The sequence below is a fragment of the Oncorhynchus mykiss genome, chromosome 5 (assembly GCF_057628025.1).
Source record: "Oncorhynchus mykiss isolate SJ-2025 chromosome 5, ASM5762802v1, whole genome shotgun sequence".
Classification (NCBI taxonomy): domain Eukaryota; kingdom Metazoa; phylum Chordata; class Actinopteri; order Salmoniformes; family Salmonidae; genus Oncorhynchus; species Oncorhynchus mykiss.
Window position 1 is genome coordinate 46,550,001 of NC_143026.1, and position 24,538 is coordinate 46,574,538.

Here is a 24,538-nt window from a genome sequence, read left to right on the forward strand (position 1 = left end):
TAAGTGTCACGTTGTTGCAGGTGCCTCCCGCCATGTCTGTCTCGTTGTTTAGTGGGGAGTAGGCCTCCGCTGTGGATTTATTGTCCTTTGGTCGCTTATTACTCGGCATTTTCATATAAAAAGTTACAATCTTGTATTAGAAAGAAACGTTTGTTGTAAAAAGTGCCATAAAGTAGGTTAAATTAGATTATTTCGCAAAAAAGTTGCAGGAGCCTCTCACGCACAGCCGTTCACTCCAACATGCTAGCTCCGCCCCCCTCCCTGACTGTGTAGCTTTTATTTGATTGTTATTTCTCAAAGATGGTATTATTTAAAAATGTATGTAGTTTTCTATCTGGTTTTGTAAATTTAAGGTTACACCGAAACTGTTTTTTCATCCCAAAAATTACCACTTAGACTGCCTGTCTAAGAATTTTCTATACAGGAAAAACCCAGTAATAGCTCCAATGACTGTAATTTCCTCCAGATTAAAAGGATAGTTTGAGTCATTGTGCTAACGCTAGTTAGCATTGGCTTGTGAAATTATCTCTAACTGCCTACCTACTGAACGCAGAGAAATAAAAATGGTATCTGCAATGGTATTGTTTTCCAGCAAATGATATTCATTAAAAAAAAAAAAATCACCAAAAATTCCCCCCAAATATTTTCCCCAAAAACGTATTTTAAAAAGTGCGGCCCCCATGACTTTCAACCTTCGTCTCTCCCGAGCCCGTACGGGAGTTGTAGCGATGAGACAAGATAGTAGCTACTACAACAATTGGATACTACGAAATTGGGGAGAAAAAGGGGTAAAATTCACAAAAAAAAAAAAGAAAAAAAGTGCGGCCCCCTGCAGTACCCTGGGACACCAGTTTTAAAACACCTGCCCTAGTTCATTCAAGAATGAACCTAGTCTGATTTAATCAGGCTGTAATACACAAATAATTGGTATAAACAGCCTGAGACGTGTGTGCAAAATCATGTAAATGTTCCTTACAAGCCAGAATGTTGAATAAAATTCAATTTAAACTTACTCTACCGGTTGTCTGTGCTCAAAATTTGAGACCTAACATTTTACAGAGCCGATAAGTGCCAAGGTAAAATTAGTTTCATATTGCATGTGGATTGTTCTCCTCATTTGTTTCAGAATATAACATTTTCATTGTCATGGCATGCTTGGTTCAATAGATAATGACATGAAAAAATATCCAATATAAAACTAACCGGCTTTCTTAAAAAGTTGGGTAAACAATCTTTAGTACAAATGTGTACCGTTACATCCCTACTATTCAGTAGCCTATATTCCCTGTATAGCCCCCCGTCTCCCCTAATCTGCATAGCATGTGCTCGCCGCTATACTCACAGAATGGTCAAACAATAATACTGCGTGACCCTGGTTCTTTTGCTGTGTTTGTTCCGGACTGTGTTCTCCCCTGCAGCGAACCGCACCACGGTACGAAAATAATCTGGCGAAACTACCCTTGTTTGAGCTAACCAAGGTGTGTTGTTCAGTGCTCTCTCGAGTGTGGATTGTGTTTACACCATTCCAAATGAACCAAACTAAGGGGGTAAACACACCAGAGTTTGGAAAAAACACTCCAAAATAACTTGGTGTGAAAGCCCCTAAGGGTGTTTTCACATGTAGTCTTCTTTAAAATGAATTCTGTGGTAAAAATAAGCAAAATAACTCTTCTCTTTGTATTCACAATGCCCTAAAAAAGGGAACTGGACTACAGACTTCAAGCGAATCAAACTCACGAGACGGTCTCAGTTCAGTTCGCTTTTTGGGGGGGGGGGGGGGGGGGGGGGGGGCTCTTTTGAGGGGTCTGAGTTCCTTTGGAATGTTCACACTGCACAAAAATGTAAGCGAACTGCACTTGAGTTCACAAAAATGGAATGTTGGGTAAGCAGCATGCTCACAGTAGCTTTACGCAAGCTTTGCGACTTAGACATCCTGCTCATGAATACCACTGTCCATTGGTGGAACTGTTGTAGAACTCTAGTGTGAATATGCCGCATGCTAGCTGCATGATGTCCCTTTTGACATTATCAGTTCAGAGGTCAGGAGTGTTTTTAGGAGTTGCAGACCCAGTAGAGTAGATGGAGCAAGCCTTGTGACATTAAGGCAGAGTAGACAGTACAGGACAGTCTACAGGATACAGTCTGGCTGCAGTGATAGTGGTTCTCCCCAGCTTCCCCCAAAGCCCTGATAAGCCGGTAACACCATGGACAAACCAGGGTTATGTACGTAGTTCTGTGTGTGTGTGGCTGCGCCAGTGAGGGTGTGTGTGTGTGTGTGTGTGTGTGTAATCTAGAGAGTTAGAGGGGTGGCTGAGCAGAGTTTAGGGGATTGTTGAGCTCCAAATTTGCTCCATTCATTAAAATCACAATTTAACCAACATCTATTTTTTTTTGACAACCGGGACCTACCATTTGGTTTTGAAGTGTTGAAACCAAACCATATGATTGGAATGAAAAGTATTTTAATCAACATGAGAAGGTGAATGTAAGGTGCTCATTTCAAGTAGGCTACATGTCATATTAAACAGTATATACGGTGCATTCAGAAAGTATTCTCCCTGACATTTTCCACATTTTGTTACGTTACAGCCTTATTCTAAAATCTATTCAATTCTTTTCCCCCCAAAATCTACACGCAATACCCCATCATGACAAAGCAAAATGTAGCTAATTTATTACAAATAAAATAACAAAAATAGTATTCAGACTAGAGGTCGACCGATTTAATCGGAATGGCCGATTTCAAGTTTTCTTAACAATCGGTAATCTGCATTTTTGGACACCAATCATGGCCAATTACATTGCACTACACGTGGAGACTGCGTGGCAGGCTGACTACCTGTTATGTGAGTGCAGCAAGGAGCCAAGGTAGGGTGCTAGCTAGCATTAAACATATCTTGTAAAAAATAAACTTAACATAATCACTAGTTGACTACACATGACTAATTTATCTAGCTTGTCCTGCGTTGCATATAATCGTTGCGGTGCCTGTTAATTTATCATTGAGTCATAGCCTACTTCGCCAAACGGGTTTTAACGAGCGCATTCGCGAAAAAATCCCTGTCGTTGCACTAATGTGTACCTAACCATAAACATCAACGCCTTTCTTAAATATATTTTTAAACCTGCATATTTAGTTAATATTGCCTGCTAACATGAATTTCTTTTAACTAGGGAAATTGTATCATTTCTCTTCTCTGTGCAACAGAGTCAGGGTATATACAGCAGTTTGGGCCGCCTGGCTCGTTGCGTACTGTGTGAAGACTATTTGTTCCTTACAAAGACAGCCAACTTTGCCAAACGGGGAATGATTTAACACAATCGCATTTGCGAAAAAATCACAATCTTTGCACGAATGTACCTAACCATAAACATCAATGCCTTTCTTAAAATCAATACACAGAAGAATATATTTTTAAACCTGCATATTTAGTTAAAATAAATCCAGGTTAGCAGGCAATATTAAACTAGGGAAATTGTTACTTCTCTTGCGCTCTGTGCAACAGAGTCAGGGTATATGCAACAGTTTGGGCCGCCTGGCTCTTTGCGAACTAATTTGCCAGAATTATACGTTATTATGACATAACATTGAAGGTTGTGCAATGTAACAGGAATATTTAGACTTATGGATGCCACCCGTTAGATAAAATACGGAACGGTTCCGTTTTTCACTGAAATAATAAACGTTTTGTTTTCGAAATGATAGTTTCCGGATTTGACCATATTAATGACCTAAGGCTCGTATTTCTGTGTGTTATTATGTTACAATTAAGTCTATAATTTGATATTTGATAGAGCAGTCTGAATGAGCGGTGGTAGGCAGCAGCAGGCTCATAAGCATTCATTCAAACAGCACTTTCGTGTGTTTGCCAGCATCTCTTCGCTGTGCTTGAAGCATTGAGCTGTTTATGACTTTAAGCCTATCAACTCCCGAGATTAGGCTGGTGTAACTGATGTGAAATGGCTAGCTAGTTAACAGGGTGCGCGCTAATAGTGTTTCAATTGGAAACGTCACTTGCTCTGAGACTTTGAAGTAGTTGTTCCCCTTGCTCTGCAAGGGCCGTGGCTTTTGTGGAGCGATGGGTAACGATGCTTCAAGGGTGGAAGCTTCAATGTGTTCCTGGTTCAAGCCCAGGTAGGGGCGAGGAGATGGAAGGAAGCTATACTGTTACACTGGAAATACTAAAGTGCCTATAAGAACATCCAATCGTCAAAGGTATATGAAATACAAATGGTATAGAGAGAAATAGTCCTATATTTCCTATAATAACTACAACCTAAAACTTCTTAACTGGGAATATTGAAGAACTGAGAATATTGAACCACCAGCTTTCATATGTTCTGAGCAAGGAACTTAAACGTAAGCTTTTTTACATGACACATATTGCAATTTTACTTTCTTCTCCAACACTTTGTTTTTGCATTATTTCAACCAAATTGAACATGTTTCATTGTTTATTTGAGGCTAAATGGATTTTATTGATGCATTATATTAAGTTAAAGTAAGTGTTCATTCAGTATTGTTGTAATTGACATTATTATAAATAAATTGGCCGATTAATCGGTATTGGCTTTTTTTTTGGTTCTCCAATAATCGGTATCGGCGTTGAAAAAAATCATAATTGGTTGACCTCTAATTCAGACCCTTTACAATGGGACTTGAAATTGAGCTCAGGTGAATCCTTTCCATTTATCATCCTTGAAATGTTTCTACAATTTCATTGGAGTCCACCTGTGGTAAATTCAGTTGATTGGACATTATTTGGGAAGGTGCACACACCTGTCTATATAAGGTCCCACAGTGCATGTCAGAGAAAAAAACAAGCCATGTGGTCGAAGGAATTGTCCCTAGCGTTCCGAGACAGGACTGTGTCGAGGCACAGATCTGGGGAAGGGTACCATAAAATTCTGCAGCATTGAATGTCCCAAGAACACGGTGTCCTCCATTATTCTTAAATGTAAGAAGCTTGGAACCACCAAGACTCTAACTAGAGCTGGACACCCGGTCAAACTGAGCAATTCGGGGGAGACGGGCCTTGGTCAGGGAGTTGACAAAGAACCCGATGGTCACTCTGAAAGAGCTCCAGAGTTCCTCTGTGGAGATGGGAGAACCTTCCAGAAGGACAACCATCTCTACAGCTCTCTACCAATCCGGCCTGTATGGTAGTGAGACCAGACGGAAGCCACTCTTCAGTAAAATACAGCCCGCTTGGAGTTTGCCAAATGGCACCGAAAGGACTCTGACCATGAGAAACAAGATTCTCTGGTCTGATGAAACCAAGATTGAAGTCTTTGGCCAGAATGCCAAGTGTCACATCTGGAGGAATCCAGGCACCATCCCTACGGTGATGCATGGTGGTGGTAGCATCATGCTGTGGGGATGTTTTTCAGTGGCAGGGATGGGAGACTAGTCACATGAATGGAGCCAAGTATAGAGATCCTTGATGAAAACCTGCTCAGGACCTCAGACTGGGGCCAAGGTTCATCTTCCAACAGGATAATGACCCTAAGCACACAACCAAGACATCGCAGGAATGGCTTCGGGACAAGTCTCTGAATGTCCTTGAGTGGCCCAGCCAGAGGCAGAGCTCCCCATCCAACCTGACAGAGCTTTGGAGAATCTGCAGAGAAGAATTGGAGAAACTCCCCAAATACAGGTGTGCCAAGCTTTAGCGTATTACCAAGAAGACTCAAGGCTGTAATTGCTGCCAAAGATTCTTCAACAAAGTACTGAGTAAAGGGCCTGAAAATTTGCAGTACCAGTCAAAAGTTTGGACACACTTCCTCATTCATTGTAGAATAATAGTGAAGACATCAAAACTATGAAATAACACCCATGGAATCATCTAGTAACCAAATAATTTGTACACTCTTGGCATTCTCTCAACCAGCTTCGTCTGCAATTCTTTTCCAACAGTCTTGAAGGATTTTCCACAAGCTGAGCACCTGTTGGCTGCTTTTCCTTCACTCTGCGGTCCAACTCATCCCAAACCATCTCAATTGGGTTGAGGTCGGGTGATTGTGGAGGCCAGGTCATCTGATGCAGCACTCCATCACTTCTTACACACTCTGGAGGTGCTTTGGGTCATTGTCCTGTTGAAAAACAATTGATAGTCTGTCGTGGAAATTCAGTACTGAGAGAGACTTGGTCAGTTCTTCAAACAATCATCTTTATTTAATATCGATGAATTATTGCAGTAATGAGACAGTCAGCCCAACATTCTTGTTCTGACTGTTAGGCTGAGAGCCTTTACAGACGATGCACAGTTTTTAAATTGCTCATACCAAGATTACTTAGTCAGTCATTTCTAACCTTCCCATAAGCCACCTTGGTTTTCTACGTAGGATGGTGTTTGACTTAGTTCCCCAGATGCCAGGAATATGAGACAATGAAGCATTGTTCTACTCCTCTGTAACCCAGTTACAATCACCCTACATTCTGTCACTGGAATGCCATCTGTAGGTTTTATCACCAGGTCAATCAATTGCCAGCTCCAGCTATCTCTAGTAAAACCCATGTCCACGACACCCAGACTAGCTGCAGGAAGCTAGAGTGGACACCATAAAACTCAGCATTAGCAGGACCGAAATATCTTACTCTTGAAGTAGATAATTGTTACATATTCAACAAATAAGGTGAATACATAATTTTTCCCTCAAGTCCCACTATGCCTTGAATTCTAAATAAATCAGTGTCACCAGAAAAACACCACCTCCTCCATGCTTCACGGTGGGAACCACACATGCGGAGTAAATCCGTTCACTTACAAAGACACGGAGGTTGGAACCAAAAATGTAAAATTTGGACTCATCAGCCAAAAGGTCAGATTTCCACCGATCTAATGTCCATTGCTTGTGTTTCTTGGCCCAAGCAAGTCTCTAATTTATTATTAATGTCCTTTAGTAGTGGTTTCTTTGCAGCAAATCTACCATGAATGCCTGATTCACGCAGTCTCCTCTGAACAGTTTATTTTACAATGTTTGTTACTTGAACTCTGAAGAATTTATTTGGGCTGCAATTTCTATGGCTGGTAATTCTAATGAACTTATCCTCTGCAGCAGAGGTAACTGGGTCTTCTTTTCCTGTAGCGGTCCTCGTGAGAGCCAGTTTCATCATAATGCTTGATGATTTTTGCGATTGCACTTGAAGAAACTTTCAAAGTTCTTGAAATGTTCCATATTGATTGACCTTCATGTCTTACAGCAATGATGGACTCATTTCTCTTTGATTATTTGAGCTGTTCTTGCCATAATATGGACTTGGTCTTTTACCAAATAGGGCTATCTTCTGTATACCACCCCTACCTTGTCACAACACAACTGATTGATTGGTTAAAATGCATTAAGAAGGAAGGAAACTCCACAAATGAACTTTTAACAAGGGACGCCTGTTAATTGAAATGCATTCCAGATGACAACCTCATGAAGCTGGTTGAGAGTACCAAGAGGGTGCAAAGCTGTCAAGGCAAAGGGTGGCTGGCTACTTTGAAGAATCTAAAATATATTTTTACTTTTTTTTGTTTACTACATGATTCCGTATGTGTTATTTCATTGTTTTGATGTCTTCGTTATTATTCTATATCTATTATTTATATGTAGAAAATAGTAAAAATAAAAAATAAACCTTGAAAGTTTTGGTGTCCTAACCATTGACTGGTACTGTATGTAAATGTGATATTTCATTTAAAAACAATTGTAAACCTGTTTTTGCTTCATCATTATGGGGTATTGAGTGTAGATTTGAATACATTTTAGAGTAAGGCTGTAATGTCACAATTTTGAAAAAGTCAAAGGGGTCTGAATTTTCCGAATGCACTGTAAACATTCTAAATGTTTCCGTAGCTAGACAGGGAGCCTAAGAAGGAACCAAAATGAATTATTTAGGCAATATTATTTCAAGTCTATAGTGTACAAAGAAATGCATTGTGAAGCGTTTGCGGGTGTGACGGACTAGGTTGGTAAGGAGTCGTGACATTAGGCGCTCAGCGTTTTTTTGTTGAATTTTTACCCCCCTTTTTTCTCCCCAATTTCGTGGTATTCAATTGTTTAGTAGCTACTATCTTGTCTCATCGCTACAACTCCCGTACAGGCTCGGGAGAGACGAAGGTTGAAAGTCATGCTTCCGATACACAACCCAACCAAGCCACACTGCTTCTTAACACAGCGCCATCCAATCCGGAATCCAGCCGCACCAATGTGTCGGAGGAAACACCGTGCACCTGGCGACCTTGGTTAGCGCGCACTGCGCCTGGCCTGCTACAGGAGTCGCTGGTGCGCGATGAAACAAGGATATCCCCACCGGCCAAAGCCTCCCTAACCCAGACGACGCTAGGCCTATTGTGCGTCACCCCAGGGACCTCCCAGTCGCGGCCAACTGCAACAGAGCCTGGGCGGGAACCCAGAGACCACTGCTCCACCTGGGAGGCCCTGGCGCTCAGCATTTAAACAACATTTTGTTGTATTGAATCATTGTAGTCTATAAATTGCACATATAGGCTTTGACTTACTTATAAACATGTTTTTAATTATTAGGGTCCGTCTACAGTGCCTTTCAATTAAATTTTAGAAACACGAGTTTGGCCAGAGTCTGCTCATTGTCTGCAGAGCAGGCCAGCGGTGGAGAATATCCTCTCTCCTGAGAGAGGAGAGCCACAGATTATTATAATTTTTCTATTAATATTATTGTTTTTGTGTTTAACTGACTTGCCTAGTTAAATAAAGGTAAAGAACAAATTCTTATTGACGGCCTACCAAAAGGCCTCCTGCGGGGACGGGCTGGGATTAAAAATCTAATAAAAATATTGAACTAAACACGCAACACTATATAAAGAGAGACCTAAGACGACAACATATTAAGTCGGCAACACATGACGACAACACAACATAACATGGTGGCACCACAACATGGTAGAAACATGATTGGGCACAGACAACAGCACAAAGGGAAGGAAGGTATCAAAATCAAATCAAATTTTATTTGTCACATACACATGGTTAGCAGATATTAATGCGAGTGTAGCGAAATGCTTGTGCTTCTAGTTCCGACAATGCAGTAATAACCAACAAGTAATCTAACTAACAATTCCAAAACTACTGTCTAATACACAGTGTAAGGGGATAAAGAATATGTACATAAGGATATATGAATGAGTGATGGTACAGAGCAGCATAGGCAGGATACAGTAGATGGTATCGAGTACAGTATATACATGAGGTGAGTATGTAAACAAAGTGGCATAGTTAAAGTGGCTAGTGATACATGTATTACATAAGGATGCAGTCGATGATATAGAGTACAGTATATACGTATGCATATGAGATGAATAATGTAGGGTAAGTAGCATTATATAAGGTAGCATTGTTTAAAGTGGCTAGTGATATATTTACATCATTTCCCATCAATTCCAATTATTAAAGTGGCTGGAGTTAAGTCAGTGTCAGTGTCAGACCTCACTACCCTCTGGAGAGCCTTACGGTTGTGGGCGGAGCAGTTGCCGTACCAGGCGGTGATACAGCCCGCCAGGATGCTCTCGATTGTGCATCTGTAGAAGTTTGTGAGTGCTTTTGGTGACAAACCTAATTTCTTCAGCCTCCTGAGGTTGAAGAGGCGCTGCTGCGCCTTCTTCACGATGCTGTCTGTGTGAGTGGACCAATTCAATCAATCAATCAAATTTATTTTATATAGCCCTTCGTACATCAGCTGATATCTCAAAGTGCTGTACAGAAACCCAGCCTAAAACCCCAAACAGCAAGCAATGCAGGTGAAGAAGCACGGTGGCTAGGAAAAACTCCCTAGAAAGGCCAAAACCTAGGAAGAAACCTAGAGAGGAACCAGGCTATGTGGGGTGGCCAGTCCTCTTCTGGCTGTGCCGGGTGGAGATTATAACAAAACATGGTCAAGATGTTCAAATGTTCATAAATGACCAGCATGGTCGAATAATAATAAGGCAGAATAGTTGAAACTGGAGCAGCAGCAATTCAGTTTGTCTGTGATGTGTATGCCGAGGAACTTAAAACTTGCTACCCTCTCCACTACTGTTCCATCGATGTGGATAGGGGGGTGTTCCCTCTGCTGTTTCCTGAAGTCCACAATCATCTCCTTAGTTTTGTTGACGTTGAGTGTAAGGTTATTTTCCTGACACCACACTCCGAGGGCCCTCACCTCTTCCCTGTAGGCCGTCTCGTCGTTGTTGGTAATCAAGCCTACCACTGTTGTGTCGTCCGCAAACTTGATGATTGAGTTGGAGGCGTGCGTGGCCACGCAGTCGTGGGTGAACAGGGAGTACAGGAGAGGGCTCAGAACGCACCCTTGTGGGGCCCCAGTGTTGAGGATCAGCGGGGTGGAGATGTTGTTGCCTACCCTCACCACCTGGGGGCGGCCCGTCAGGAAGTCCAGTACCCAGTTGCACAGGGTGGGGTCGAGGCCCAGGGTCTCGAGCTTGATGACGAGCTTGGAGGGTACTATGGTGTTGAATGCCGAGTTGTAGTCGATGAACAGCATTCTCACATAGGTATTCCTCTTGTCCAGATGGGTTAGGGCAGTGTGCAGTGTGGTTGAGATTGCATCGTCTGTGGACCTATTTGGGCGGTAAGCAAATTGGAGTGGGTCTAGGGTGTCAGGTAGGGTTGAGGTGATATGGTCCTTGACTAGTCTCTCAAAGCACTTCATGATGACGGAAGTGAGTGCTACGGGGCGGTAGTCGTTTAGCTCAGTTACCTTCGCTTTCTTGGGAACAGGAACAATGGTGGCCCTCTTGAAGCATGTGGGAACAGCAGACTGGTATAGGGATTGATTGAATATGTCCGCAAACACACCGGCCAGCTGGTCTGCGCATGCTCTGAGGGCGCGGCTGGGGATGCCGTCTGGGCCTGCAGCCTTGCGAGGGTTAACACGTTTAAATGTCTTACTCACCTCGGCTGCAGTGAAGGAGAGTCCGCATGTTTTCGTTGCAGGCCGTGTCAGTGGCACTGTACGTGTAGACAACAATACGTCACTCAATACAGCCACAACTGCCAGTAAGAGTGTCCATTATTGAGTCTTTGAATGAAGAGATTGAGAACTGTCCAGTTTGAGTGTTTCTTGCAGCTCGTTCCAGTCGCTAGCTGCAGCAAACTGGAAACGACCCAAAGATGTGTGTGCTTTGGGGACCTTTAACAGCATGAGACTGTCAGAACGGGTGTTGTATTCGGAAGTTGAGGGCTGCAGTAGATATCTCAGATGGGGGAAGTGAGTCCTAAGAGGGTTCTATAGGTAGGCTTAAAGGTTTTTAGGCAAAAATAACCCAATTTTAAAAGTGAAAGCTCCTTGAAAGTTGGAATATGCCAGGTCTATTTAGCCAAAGTCAATTATGGCTTATTGTATAGATAATTTAACAAAAATGAAAAATTTTGTAAGATCCGATTTTTTTAATTATTAATACTTTGCTACAATGACACTTAATTAGCTACCCACCTCGTTCCTTTCTTTTAGCTTGTAGTAAGTATCCTTCACCGTCATGCTTTTGGGATTTGTGTATTTTCAGGTTCCACAATGATTATTTAGTTGTGGACACTACATCCACGCATTCCCTCTATTGCTCTTGGTCCATCTTTGTAAGTCACCTTGATTTTGCAACTGTGTTATCAGTTTCTTTATGAAAATATTTAGCGAACTCCATGGCAGTAGCTATAAAGCAAGGGGCTATAGCAGCACACAAGTAGACTACAAATTCATGCTGGGCTCAGGCACTCCCTGAGCTCGTGAAGTGAGTGCTATTGGAGTGGGCGAGAAGGCCAAAAATCCATCCTTTGCGAATCTCGCTCCCCACTCCAGTCAAATTGGGCACGCTCCTCTCCAGCTCCGCTCACATACTCTGCTCCAAACGTCACATTTCAAAGTGTTTTTGATACGCTGGGTTGCTCCTGCTTCTCTGTATCGTTCCATTTCTCCAAATTTCAGCGTTTAGTTCAAGCCCTCATTCTGAATTGTTAAAGGTGCTAGACTGGGGATGCTTTTTATTTTTGTGATTTCAATAAATATCCATAATATATCTGCAGTAATAGTGAAATGATAGTGTTTCACAGGGAGATATGTTTTGAATGCAGCCTAGTGCATTCAAAACTAGTCTTCCCCGCATCCCATTTCCCTTTAACATGGCAGATTAGCTCTCGAGTCTTTTACTTTCAGGTTTGGTCTACCAGCTTCAAACAGCTGTAAATAAAATGTAAAAAAAAAAAAAGATATTTAGATGATATGCACACATTGATGTACACATTGCTTGTTTTCTCACAAACTTAAATTGAGCGAATTTTAGCAACCAGGAAATAACAGAGCAATTTCCACAATATATCACAGTCAGAATAAATAGCTTTGACTACGGATACCACTCCGGCGGGAGAAATCAATAGGCGAGTCACAGCCAGTCACAACACTGGTGGGCAAGTAATACTGTGAAACACTATCATTCCACTATTATTACAGATATATTATGGACACCATTCCTGTCCACAACACCGTAGCAAACCCAAGCGCTCTTGATGGTAATAACGCTCACTTTTGCACCTAGGGGCCGGTTTTGAAGGCATTTCCCGAGGTCCTCAGTACATGGGTAGACTTCCAATTTCGAAGTCGATCTCCCTGACCCTATTCCCCTTAGTGCTCTGGTCAAAAAGTAGTGCACTATAAATGGAATGGGGTGTCATTTGGGATGCACATGTGACTTAACTTTTCCCACCTGTTGGAGTTCAAACAGCTGTAGAAATGAATTTAGCCCATGACAATTGTTCATGTGTGAGACCGAGCAACCACATGTGATGTAGAGTTAGTAGCCTACATCAGTTGACCACAGCTACTTTTGCTTCTCTTGTCATTTTCAGCTCTGCCTGGGCTACTACCTACGTGATCGGAGCTGTGTATGCTGAAAATTCTAGAGAAATGCAAGGATTCTAATAGAGGAAGTGTGTCACGTCTAGCAATCTGTGTAAATAGTCACAGTTAGGCCGAAGCTATACGTTACGTGTCGACCTACTTTTATGTTCACTTCCTTTTTCCTGGTATCGGTCTGCAGGGACTCCCCAAATGACACATTGAAGAACTGAAGCACAATAAGCAGTCCATTGTGTGATGCAATGATAGCTTGAAACATGTTTTGACTGCTGGTTAATATGGACCTTGTTTAGCATACGTTTTGGTTTGCACTTACTTTCCATCGTTATTACTGATGACATGTGATGTACTAGCATAATGGCAGTGCCCGAGTGCTTTTCAGAAGTCAGCTACAAGTGTAGACTATTCTCACGTCACCAATTCTAGTGCTTCCCATAGGATTTTTGTTCAGCAGCGGTGGCAAAGTTAGTTTGGGGTAGTGTGCGTGGCCAATGGCGCCATATTTTCGGGCCAACATTTTTAGAGGCCTTCCTTTTGGCCGCAGAGATAATGTTGCTGTATTCCCAGTCGTGAAATCCATAGATTACGGGGTAAGACTTCCTCAGGCGGAGATGTCAATAAGGAAAACATTACGAGAGAGATCTAAATATCTGACCAAGGCCAGGGAATGTTTTAGCTACTAAAAATGGAGCCTAATTATGGTGTACTTGTTTTTTTTAGCCTCTTGTTTTATATTCTTTATTGATTTCATACATAATGGTATCTGATCAGATTTGCTCATTATCATCTTGATGCCATGTACTGTAGAATGCCAACAATTATCTGCCGGTAGGTAGGTAGATACTGCTTTGCAGAGTCCGTGACATCTACACCGTCCTCAGGTTCAGCCCTGATTCATAGGGAAGCTGTAGGGCTGGCACAGTAATTGTATAATCGTGTAACCGCCTATTATGTGTGAAGTCCGTCATGAAAATAAAATGACCGTCGACAAACTTCACCCAAAAAGCAGCAAAGTAAAAGTAAGCCTAGTTGACATATAACAGCTGATGGTCATTTGACTGACATAATTCACCCAGAAATCCATTACAGTCACAGCCCCAGGAAGCAGTTGTCGGCCCAAAGCTGAGGGTTGGAAAATTACTACGGGATTTCCATGTAGGATGAGTAACAGAATCAGTGGGACAGTCTAATCATGTCAAACGGTTGGCTTGTATCTTTTCTCTGATGCAGTTGGTGGATCATTAACTCTCTGCCTCATCGCCGCACTCACGTGGATTGCTATTTTATCATTTTAACAATAAATCTTACCATAAACTGTTATTACGGTTATAGTAAATTATGGTTCTCATAATTGTTGAGGTGATCAGTGTCTGAAATTATGTTTTTGTAACTTTGTTTCATCATGTGAAATATCTCAATGGTCACTGTAACCGTAAAAAGATTTGCAACTTTTTACTCGTCTGTTACCTCCTTGTTCACAACAGATACTCTATTGTCACAGGTCTCCTCGTTATGACATGGGAATAGAGCTGAGTATACAGTAGGTAATACATTGTAGTTATATACTGTAATAACACATGACCCTTTTCATACGTAAAACACCATTTATAGTAACGTTTTGCTACCGACAATTGATAACCTTAAGCGATGATAAGTCATACAGTGCATTCGGAAAGTATTCAGACCCCTTGACTTTTTCCAGATGTTTTATGTTACAGCCTTATTCTAAAATTGATTAAATTGCTTTTTCCCCCTCATCAATTTACACACAATACCCCATAATGACAAAGCAAAAACAGGTTTTTGATATTTTAGTAAAGGTAGGAAAAAAGAAATCACATTTCCATAATTATTCAGATCCTTTACTCAGTACTTTTGAAGCACTTTTGGCAGCTATTACAGCCTCAAGTCTTCTTGGGTATGACGCTGCAAGCTTGGCTCACTTGTATTTTGGGGAGTGTCTCCCATTTCTTTCCTGCAGATCCTCTCAAGCTCTGTCAGGTTGGATGGGGAGCATTGCTGCACAGCTATTTTCAGGTCCCTCCAGAGTTGTTCAATCGTGTTCAAGTCCGGGCTTTGGCTGGGCCACTCAAGAACATTTAGAGACTTATCCCGAAGCCACTCCTGCGTTGTCTTAGCTGTGTGCTTAGGGTCATTGTCCTGTTGGAAGGGGAACCTTCGCCCCAGTCAGGTCCTGACCGCTCTGCAGCAGATTTTCATCAAGGATTTCTCTGTACTTTGCTCGTTCATCTTTCCCTTGATCCGAACTAGTCTCACAGTCCCTGCCGCTGAAAAGATCCTCACAGCATGATGCTGCCACCACCATGCTTCACCGTAGAGATGCTGCCAGGTTTCTTCCAGATGTGACGCTTGGCATTCAGGCCAAAGATTTAAAACTTGGTTTCATCAGACCAGAGAATCTTGTTTCTTAGTCTTTAGGTAACTTTTGGCAAACACCAAGCGGGCTGTCATGTGCCTTTTACTGAGGAGTGGCTTCCATCTGGTCCCTACCATAAAGCCTGATTGGTGGAGTGCTGCAGAGAGGGTTGTCCTTCTGGAAGGTTCTTTCATCTCCACAGAGGTACTCTGGAACTCTGTCAGAGTGACCATTAGGTTCTTGGTCAACTCCCTGACTAAGGTCCTTCTCCCGATTTACTCAGTTTGGCTTTCGTGTCTCGCTCTACGGACAATTCCTTCAACCTCATGGCTTGGTTTTTGCTATGACATGCACTGTTAACTGTGACATTTTATATAGACAGGTGTGTGTGCCTTTCCAAATCATATCCATATATTTTGATATTTTAGTAATGGTAGAAAAATTAACAGGTGGACTTCAATCAAGTTGTAGAAACATCTCAAGGAGGATCCATGGAAACAGGATGCACATGAGCTCAATTTTGAGTCTCATAGCAAAGGGTCTAAATACTTCTGTAGGTAAGGTATTTCTATTTTTTTTTAAATCTATAATAAATAACTAAACCTTTTCGCATTGTCATTATAGGGTCTTGTGTGTAGATTGAGGCAAAATGATTTTATCCATTTTAGAAAAAGGCTAACGTAACAAAATGTGAAAAAAGGGAAGGGGTCTGAATACTTTCCAAATGCACTGTATTCTATAGAATTCTCAAACGCTCCAGGAAACCGAAACAGGGTAATGAATTTCAAATGTGAAAACGCCCTTAATTAAATATGGTACATAAACACACTGTACGTGGTTAACCCATTTCCTTTCCCCCAAGGGAATGCATCTGCCAGCGTCTAGTCTCTTGTGGACACAATGGGATGCGGGAGGTAACGAGCAGCATTATTTCCTGAGCTCACGATTTCGCCGGTGTTTGCATCTCTCTAATTTTGTGAGGGGACATTTGGCACATTGAAATCACTTGGCATGTATGTGTTGCCACCTTAGGGTCACGCCTACTCAAAGTCAATTTTGAACTTTTATTATTCAAAAACACAAGTGTCTTACTGTAATTATTATTATTATTATTATTATTATTCTTTTTTAAATAATGTGATATATTTTGGACATATGGCCCAGCCCTACCTGACAGGCATTCACACTTGGAAGTGTATGGTAAGCTTGGTTAGTTATTCTAATCTCAGAAACAGCTATTTATTTTAAATGTTTTATTTGACCTTTATTTAATCAGGCAAGTCAGTTAAGAACAAATTCTTATTGTCAATGACGGCCTAGGAATAGTGGGTTAACTGCCTTGTTCAGGGGCAGAACGACAGATTTTTACCTTGTCAGCTCGGGGATTCTATCTTGCAAGCTTTCGGGTTACTAGTCCAACGCTCTAACCACTAGGCTACCTGTCGCCCCCCTGCTATAGCATAACTGTAAACTAAGCAGAGCAGATAAAGTCAACTGTGCTAACTGACTCCCCTCTGCCCCCCCTCCATCTTCCCCTTTCTTACTTTCTTTTGCGCTTTCCCCCCTATTTCTCTCTGCTCTTGCTGTCTTCTCCCCTCGCCTCTAACTCTCCTCACGCTCTTCTTTCTATCTCCTACACTCGGTCTCCTCTCTCCTTCTCTTCTCTTTCTCCTCCAATCACCCCCTTTAGGTGGATGTATCTGCTGAGCCACACATGGACATGGAGTGTCCAGTATGTCCCTCGTCCAATCAGAATGGCTGTGTCCTAGACCCACTTCATGTCGCCGAGCCCAAACAGGTAGTAGCCCCTCCCTGTCTGACGGTACACCTGTACAACCTGGGCAGGGGCGGGACCAATAGCCCAGACCTCACCTATCCTTCAGGGAACTATGTGGCTGAGGATCTGTGCATCGATGCGGCCATGGCATGCGGTGAGTGAGACGGTGCATAGAAAAAAAGCGAATGTCTGCTCAATGTTTTTCTGTTCCCAAAGATGATTATTTGATAAAGCTTACAGGGATACTTTTATCTACTTCCTCAGTCTGATGAACTCGTGGATACCATTTATATGTCTCTGTGTCCAGTATGGAGGAAGTTGGGAGTTAGTGTTGCGAACTAGAGATACCAATATCATAGACTGCCATCAGAACCTACATGGGCTCCAAACACGTGTCTGACCCAGACAGTCAGTCGCCTGCCCTACAGGGTCTACAGTGATGTCCGCTTTTATTGCCCCTAAAACAAGCATTAAAGAGATGGGATTTTGGGATTTTTGACAATTATGCTCTTGATCTACTTCCCCAGAGGGAGATGTACTCGTCTCTGTGTCCAGTATGAAGGAAGTTGGAGGTAGTTTTGTGAGCCAATGCTAACTTAGCGTCAGCGCAATGACTGGCAAGGCCGTTAAGATTAAGGGCATCATTACGTGTTCCACAAACAAGGATAGCGGAACACCAGAGTAATATCAGGATATTTGAGAGAAATCCTGTGGCTGCACATTTCATGGCGGCTCGTCACAACATTATCTCTTCTGGGACACATTGATATAGAACGTGTTACGACTCCTAGGAGGGGGGAGATCTATTATTGACAAGGGAATTGTATTGAATTCACCGTTTGTGTACCGTGTCTCCATAAAGGTCTGAACCAGGAGTTTGATATCAGACCATTTCTTACACGAATGTGTCACGTTCATTTGTCCTCGCTTCCAGGTCTCCTACTTGGTCTTTTTGTACATATATTAGATTCTGTAACTGGAATTATATCTACGACCACCACGCCTAGTGCGCGAAATGGTCATGTAGGCAGGTATTCCAAAATTTTCCATAAACTTTTTTTTACGGTTGCCTAGGTTTTTTAAAAACTTGAACCCATTTGTATGTATATAATTCTTTCTGACCATATGTATTTATGTGATTTTAATGCTGATTTTTATGCACAAAAGTGAATTGAATGGTTTCCAAACCCTGTCATGTGGGTAATGGTCATGCGAGGTGAAATTTGTATATTTTGGGAAGCGAGCACTCAGTTTGTTTGTTTGACCTGACGAAGATCCGTTTCGGATTGAATCGTAGTCAATGAAGGGATGAATTGGAAGCTTCGAGTGTGCGGGCCTTATTCTTGATTAGCCCAGCACCTATGTTTTTAAGGATGTACGTATGACCACAAACTTTTCTATGGAAGACATTCCAGTCATTATGCTAACGCTAGTTAGCAATTGCTCTAGTGCCAGTTAGCAACTTCCTTCAAACTGCACGCAGAGACATAAAAATGGTATCCACGTGTTCATCTGACTCTGGGGAAGTAGATAACGGGCCTCATTTCCAAAATACCAAAGTGTCCTTTAATGCTTGTTTTAGGGGCAATAAGAGCAAACGAGATGTACTGTAGGCCCTGTAGGGCAAGCCCATACCCCTAACAGTTGATGATTTAATCTTTCAGCGCAGACAGCAGCACAGACAGAACCAGACTTTCTCACTGTGAGGAGGAAGTGTAAAAAAAAAAAAAAAAAAGATATCTATCCACACACATCTCTCCTCTGCCTTATTTTTCACTAGCACCGAGTCTGACTCCGGTTTACTTTTTCTAAGGGCTTTGTCTAGCTATAACTACAGTCATTGTTAACGGCAGTTTACCAAGTTCTCATTTGACGATACAGAGCCATTTTACATCATCGGGCGGAACATTTATTCAATGTAGGAAGTCATTTTTTTTGTATATTGGCCTTTATTTAAACTAACCCCCAGGGTGAACCCAATTCGGACACAAGAACAAAGTGTTGTCTGAAACGTCCGTGTGAAAGTCCCCCTGCTGCTGCAAGACAAAAAGATTTAAACATCACTAAAGGAAGACCGTCTGTCTTAACTTTGTGTGGGAACCCACTTCATTAAACCATGAGGACGATGATAATGTATTCGTTATGGTGGTTAAGGTCAGGTAGTTTAAGTATAATGACACTAACAGCACTGAGGTTGTGTGTTTGATTCTGATATGGGACTATTCCACACCTCCATTTAGTATAAGAATCTGTCAAATCCAGTAGTCGACGCGTAGGATTCTGACAATGGGCAAGCTAAGGGTTGATTTGGGATTCAGCTCGTGTGACCCAGCCTAGCCACCGTGGGATTAAATCATTATAACCTTAATCTCCTCCTTGGTATGATTTATTCACTGTATTGTGACGGGTCAAATCTGTGCCTGAAGAGAGGCTATGTAAACACAGATGAATTAATGAAGGAGTTATTCCATTCGGCTATTTGATTAGGCGAATGCTGACGCAGCAGTGTTGTGCTTCTTTCCAGTCGTGGTGTGCAATGTGCGTGACTGGCGGTGACAAGTTGTATACATGAGAGTTGGGAAGTGTGGTCTGTTCGTAAAATATAGAGCAGTATACTTAGACCTAGTGTATCTCTCCTCCTATCACACTTTATTCTTGGAAGTCTTAGAATTACTCTTATTTTAAGCAGTTGTTGTTAAGTGCCACTGGTGTATTTTTAAAGGGGGGCTGGACTTCCTGATTTGGCCTCGTTTTGAAGTTTGCTCATTAATCGTTTAGAACCCGAAGTGGCATCTCTTTAAATTACTATAGCGGCAACGAGCGGCCTTCTTTTTCCAACAATATTATGTGTCGATTTCACAAAAGTGATTTGCTAACAAATCTGTTGTATTCGCGTGGCTGTTGTCATCAACCTGAAATGCCGGTATGCTGTTATTTGACTTTTTAAAATAAAAAAGCACTAAATTACAGAAGATTATTCTTCTGCAGGAAATCCCACAGGATTTTTGTGATCATTTTCCTGTAGGACAACCAGCAGGATTCCTGCAGGAACGGTCTTGCATGGATCTTACTGTTCCAAACATAAATCCTACTCATACTACCTGCAGTATGATCATCTTTCTTGTAGGACTAGCCTACAGGAGCAATACTGCACAATTTTAATTATACAGGATTCAAACTCAAATGTGTCCTGCATGACACCTACTTGTAATTTCTGCAGTAGGCCTATATACAGTATACTTTTATATAGATGGGGGGGAAAAGACAACACTGCATCAAGACTCAGATTGAAGAGGTCAACTTTATTAATACAGCTAATTCAACATGTGTGTATGAGTGCTTGTCCACCAACCATCCAGTCATGTGACGCAGGAATTCCTAGGAGACAAAAAATAAACTGCGTCATGAAAGGAAAGGATATTGAGTTGAAAACAGCAGGTCTGGGACAGGTAGTACCGGTGAACACGTCAGGATTCCATAGCCGCAGGCAGAACAGTTGAAACTGGAGCAGCAGCACGGCCAGGTGGACTGGGGACAGCATGGAGTCATCATGCCAGGTAGTCCTGAGGCATGGTCCTAGGGCTCAGGTCCTCCGAGAGAGAGAAAGAGAGAATTAGAGAGAGCATACTTAAATTCACACAGGACACCGGATAAGACAGGAGAAGTACTCCAGATATAACAAACTGACCTTAGACCCCCGACACATAAACTACTGCAGCATAAATACTGGAGGCTGAGACAGGAGAGGTCAGGAGACACTGTGGCCCCATCCGATGATACCCCTGGACAGGGCCAAACAGGAAGGATATAACCCCATCCACTTTGCCAAAGCACAGCCCCCCACATATAAGCACATTTGTGTTCTTTTGTGGGGATTTTATAAGGCAAAGAGAAGGTCTACCACAAGTGGCACATGTTTGGGACTAGGATAGTGGGAGAGGTGGTTAAAGGCTGGGGGGTGTAACCATTTCTGTATTGACCTCGCTTTGTGCATGGGGCCTTTGTCGTGCTGAAGGTGCCTTCCCCAAACTGTTGCCACAAAGTTGGAAACAGAGAATTGTCTATGCTGTAGCGTTAAAATGTATCTTCACTGGAACTAAGGGGACTAGGCCGAACCATGAAAAATGGCACCAAAACATTATTCCTCCTCCACCTAACTTTACAGTTGCCACTATGCATTCGGACAGGTAGTGTTCTCCTGGTGTCCGCCAAACACAGAGTTGTCCGCCGGTCTGCCAGATGGTGAAGCAGGATTCATAATTCCAGAGAACTTGTATCCAATGCTCCAGGGTCCAATGGCGGTGACATTTACATCACTCCAGCCAGTGCTTGGCACAGCGCATGGGGATCTTATGCTTGTGTGAGGCTGCTCGGCCATGGCGACCCATTTCATAAAGCTCCCGACAAACAGTTATTGTGCTGACTTTGCTTCCAGAGGCAATTTGGAATTCAGCAGTGAGTGTTGCAGTCGAGGAAAGACCATTTTTTGCGTGCTTCAACACTCGGCGCTCCCATTCTGTGAGCTTGTGTGGTCTTCCACTTCACGACTGTTGCTCTTAGACATTTCCACTTGCTACTAATAACAGCACTTACAGTTGACCGGGATAGCTCTAGCAGGGCAGAAATTTGACCAACTGACTTATTGGAAAGGTGTTATCCTATGGCTGTGCCACGTTGAAAGTCTCTGAGCTCTTCAGTAAGGCCATTCCATTGCCAATATTTGTCTGTGTAGATTGCAAGGCTGTGTGCAAGATTTTATACACCTGTCAGCAATGGGTGTGGCTGAAATAGCAGTATCCACACATTTTTAAGGGGTGTCACACACACACACACACACACACACACACACACACACACACACACACGGTTGAAGTCAGAAGTTTACATACACCTTAGCCAAATACATTTAAACTGAGTTTTTCACAATTCCTGACATTTTAATCTGAGTAAAAATTCCCTGTTTTAGGTCAGTTAGGATCACCACTTTATTTTAAGAATGTGAAATGTCATGTTTTCCTCCAAACATAACGATGGTCATTATGGCCAAACAGTTCTGTTTTTGTTTCATCAGACCAGAGGACATTTCTCCAAAAAGTACGATCTTTGTCCCCATGTGCAGTTGCAAACCATAATCTGGCTTTTTTATGGTGGTTTTGGAGCAGTGGCTTCTTCCATGCTGAGCGGTCTTTCAGGTTATGTCGAAATAGGACTCGTTTTTACTGTGAATATAGAGCCTTTTGTACCTGTTTCCTCCAGCATCTTCACAAGATCCTTTGCTGTTGTTCTGGGAGTGATTTGCACTTTTCGCACCTAAGTACGTTCATCTTTAGGAGTTAGAACGCGTCTCCTTCCTGAGCGGTATGACGGCTGCGTGGTCCCATGGTGTTTATACTTGCGTACTATTGTTTGTACAAATGAACGTGGTACCTTCAGGTATTTGGAAATTTCTCCCAAGGATGAATCAGACTTGTGGAGGTCTACAATTTTTTTCTGAGGTCTTGGCTGATTTCTTTTGATTTTCCCCTGATGTCAAGCAAGAGGCACTGAGTTTGAAGGTAGGCCTTGAAATACATCCCAATGACTCAAATTATGTCAATTAGCCTATCAAAAGCTTCTAAAGCCATGACATCATTTTCTGGAATTTTCCAAGCTATTTAAAGGCACAGTCAACTTAGTGTATGTAAACTTCTGACCCACTGGAATTGTAATATAGTGAATTATAAGTGAAATAATCTGTCTTTAAACAATTGTTGGAAAAATGACTTGTGTCATGCACAAAGTAGATGTCCTAACTGACTTGCCAAAACTATAGTTTGTTAACAAGAAATTTGTGGAGTGGTTGAAAAATGATTTTTAATGACTCCCACCTAAGTGTATGTAAACTCCCAATTTCAACTGTATATAGTGTACATAAAACACGGAGTACACAAAACAGAAAGAACCCCTGTTGTTTCCAGGTGGATCCAGGTGAAAACTACAGTATGATCCCTTATTGATGTCACTTGTTAAATCCACTTCAATCCCTGTAGATCAGGGGTGTCAAAGTCAAATGGACGGAGGGCCAAATAAAAAAATCAGCTACAAGACGAGGGCCGGACTGTTCGAATGTTCATTGAAAAATTTTTAAATGACGCATATAGTCTAGTGAACCTAATTGAACCTACTGAAAACCTAACAAATATATTACAATATGATCAGATAAATAAAGCAATATTTTCTTATGGCTCTGTCAGTAATCTTTAATTTTCAACAGACACAAAAGACAAATTTCCTTTATATAAATATCCCCATAACATGAACATTAAATGAAAGAAACCGGTATTCAAGGCACCATCAGTAGACTATATTTTCTATTTTAGCAAAAGTGGGCTAAATTTACTTCAAAGAAAAAACAATAATAGCAATTTTCTATCATCCACTCAACTGAAATATTTTTAAAATATAATTGGATTGAAATACAAAAAAATAAAGTGCAAAAATCTATTAATCAAAAACAACACTTTGTTTAAGGAGAAGTAACATGCAGTGAAAACAAATATTAAATTTTAACTTTTAAACTTGAACTGAGTAAAAACTCTAAATATGTGATTGCACAGTAATGTTCACTTGTTTGAGGTTGAGGGTGATACTTGGTGGTGTCCCATCTTTTCCACAAGTTCATCAATGTTCGGGGTAAGGCTCTGAGCTGAAGAAATCCTCAGAATTGAGTGGAGGTGTTCAGCAGTAAGTCGACTTCTGTGTGATGTTTTGTTCAGGTTCATCAAAGAAAACAGTTGTTCACACAGGTATGTGCTGCCAAACATAGACAACGTTTGAGCAGCCTGGATGCGCAGCTGGGGCATTGTGCCGGGGAGGAAACGGGCAAACTCCGCAGCACCCACTGCCGCATATTTTTCCCTCAGTGCATCATTGCATTGGAGGTCAATCAACTCCATTTGGAGGTTTGGTGGTGAGCTTTCCACGTCAACAGCAAATGGGTTACCGAGCAGTTCCAACCTGCTTTTTTGTGCTTCAAAGTCAGCAAATCGGCGTCGAAAGTCAGTGGTAAGCATACCTATTTTATCAGCCAACTGTGTGCTCGGGAACGCACTGGTAGAGAGCTTCTCTTTCATGGTCTGGCAGCTGGGAAAGTGGCTCAAATTTTCTTTCCGCATCTGCGTCTCCCACAGAGTCAGTTTGGTTTTAAATGCCTTCACTGTACTGTACATATCAGAGATGACACGATCCCGACCCTGCAGCTGCAAGTTTATTGCATTCAGATGACTCGTAATGTCACACAGAAAAGCCATTTCACACAGAAACATTTCGTCTCGGAGTTGTGTTGTGTCTTTCCCTTTGCTGTCCAAGAATAGACAAATCTCCTCACGAAGCTCGAAACATCTTTGAAGCACCTTTCCCTGGCTTAGCCATCGCACCTCTGTGTGATAAGGCAAATCACCATGCTCCGTTTCTAACTCCGTCAGAAATGCCTTGAACTGGCGGTGATTCAAACCTTTGGCTCTGATAAAGTTAACTGTGC

The 24,538-nt window shown here is 42.0% G+C and overlaps 1 protein-coding gene across 11 annotated transcripts in view; it reads left to right on the plus strand.

The window, feature by feature from the left end:
- The window catches only part of jak2a (Janus kinase 2a), an 87,142-nt gene that overhangs the window by 8,994 nt on the left and 53,610 nt on the right, over nt 1-24,538 (plus strand). For 8 of the 11 annotated variants that reach the window (XR_002473508.3, XR_016496087.1, XR_016496093.1 and 5 more), the window contains exon 2: nt 16,933-17,173. Coding sequence is in view for 3 of the 11 variants with exons in the window: in XM_021603119.3 (XP_021458794.3) it covers nt 16,933-17,173 (241 nt within the window). In the remaining 8 variants the exon portion in view is untranslated. Of the gene's footprint in view, nt 1-15,691; nt 15,800-16,932; nt 17,174-24,538 lie in introns of all 11 variants that reach the window. The other 3 variants (XR_016496089.1, XR_016496088.1, XM_090235025.1) reach the window with 1 other exon arrangement.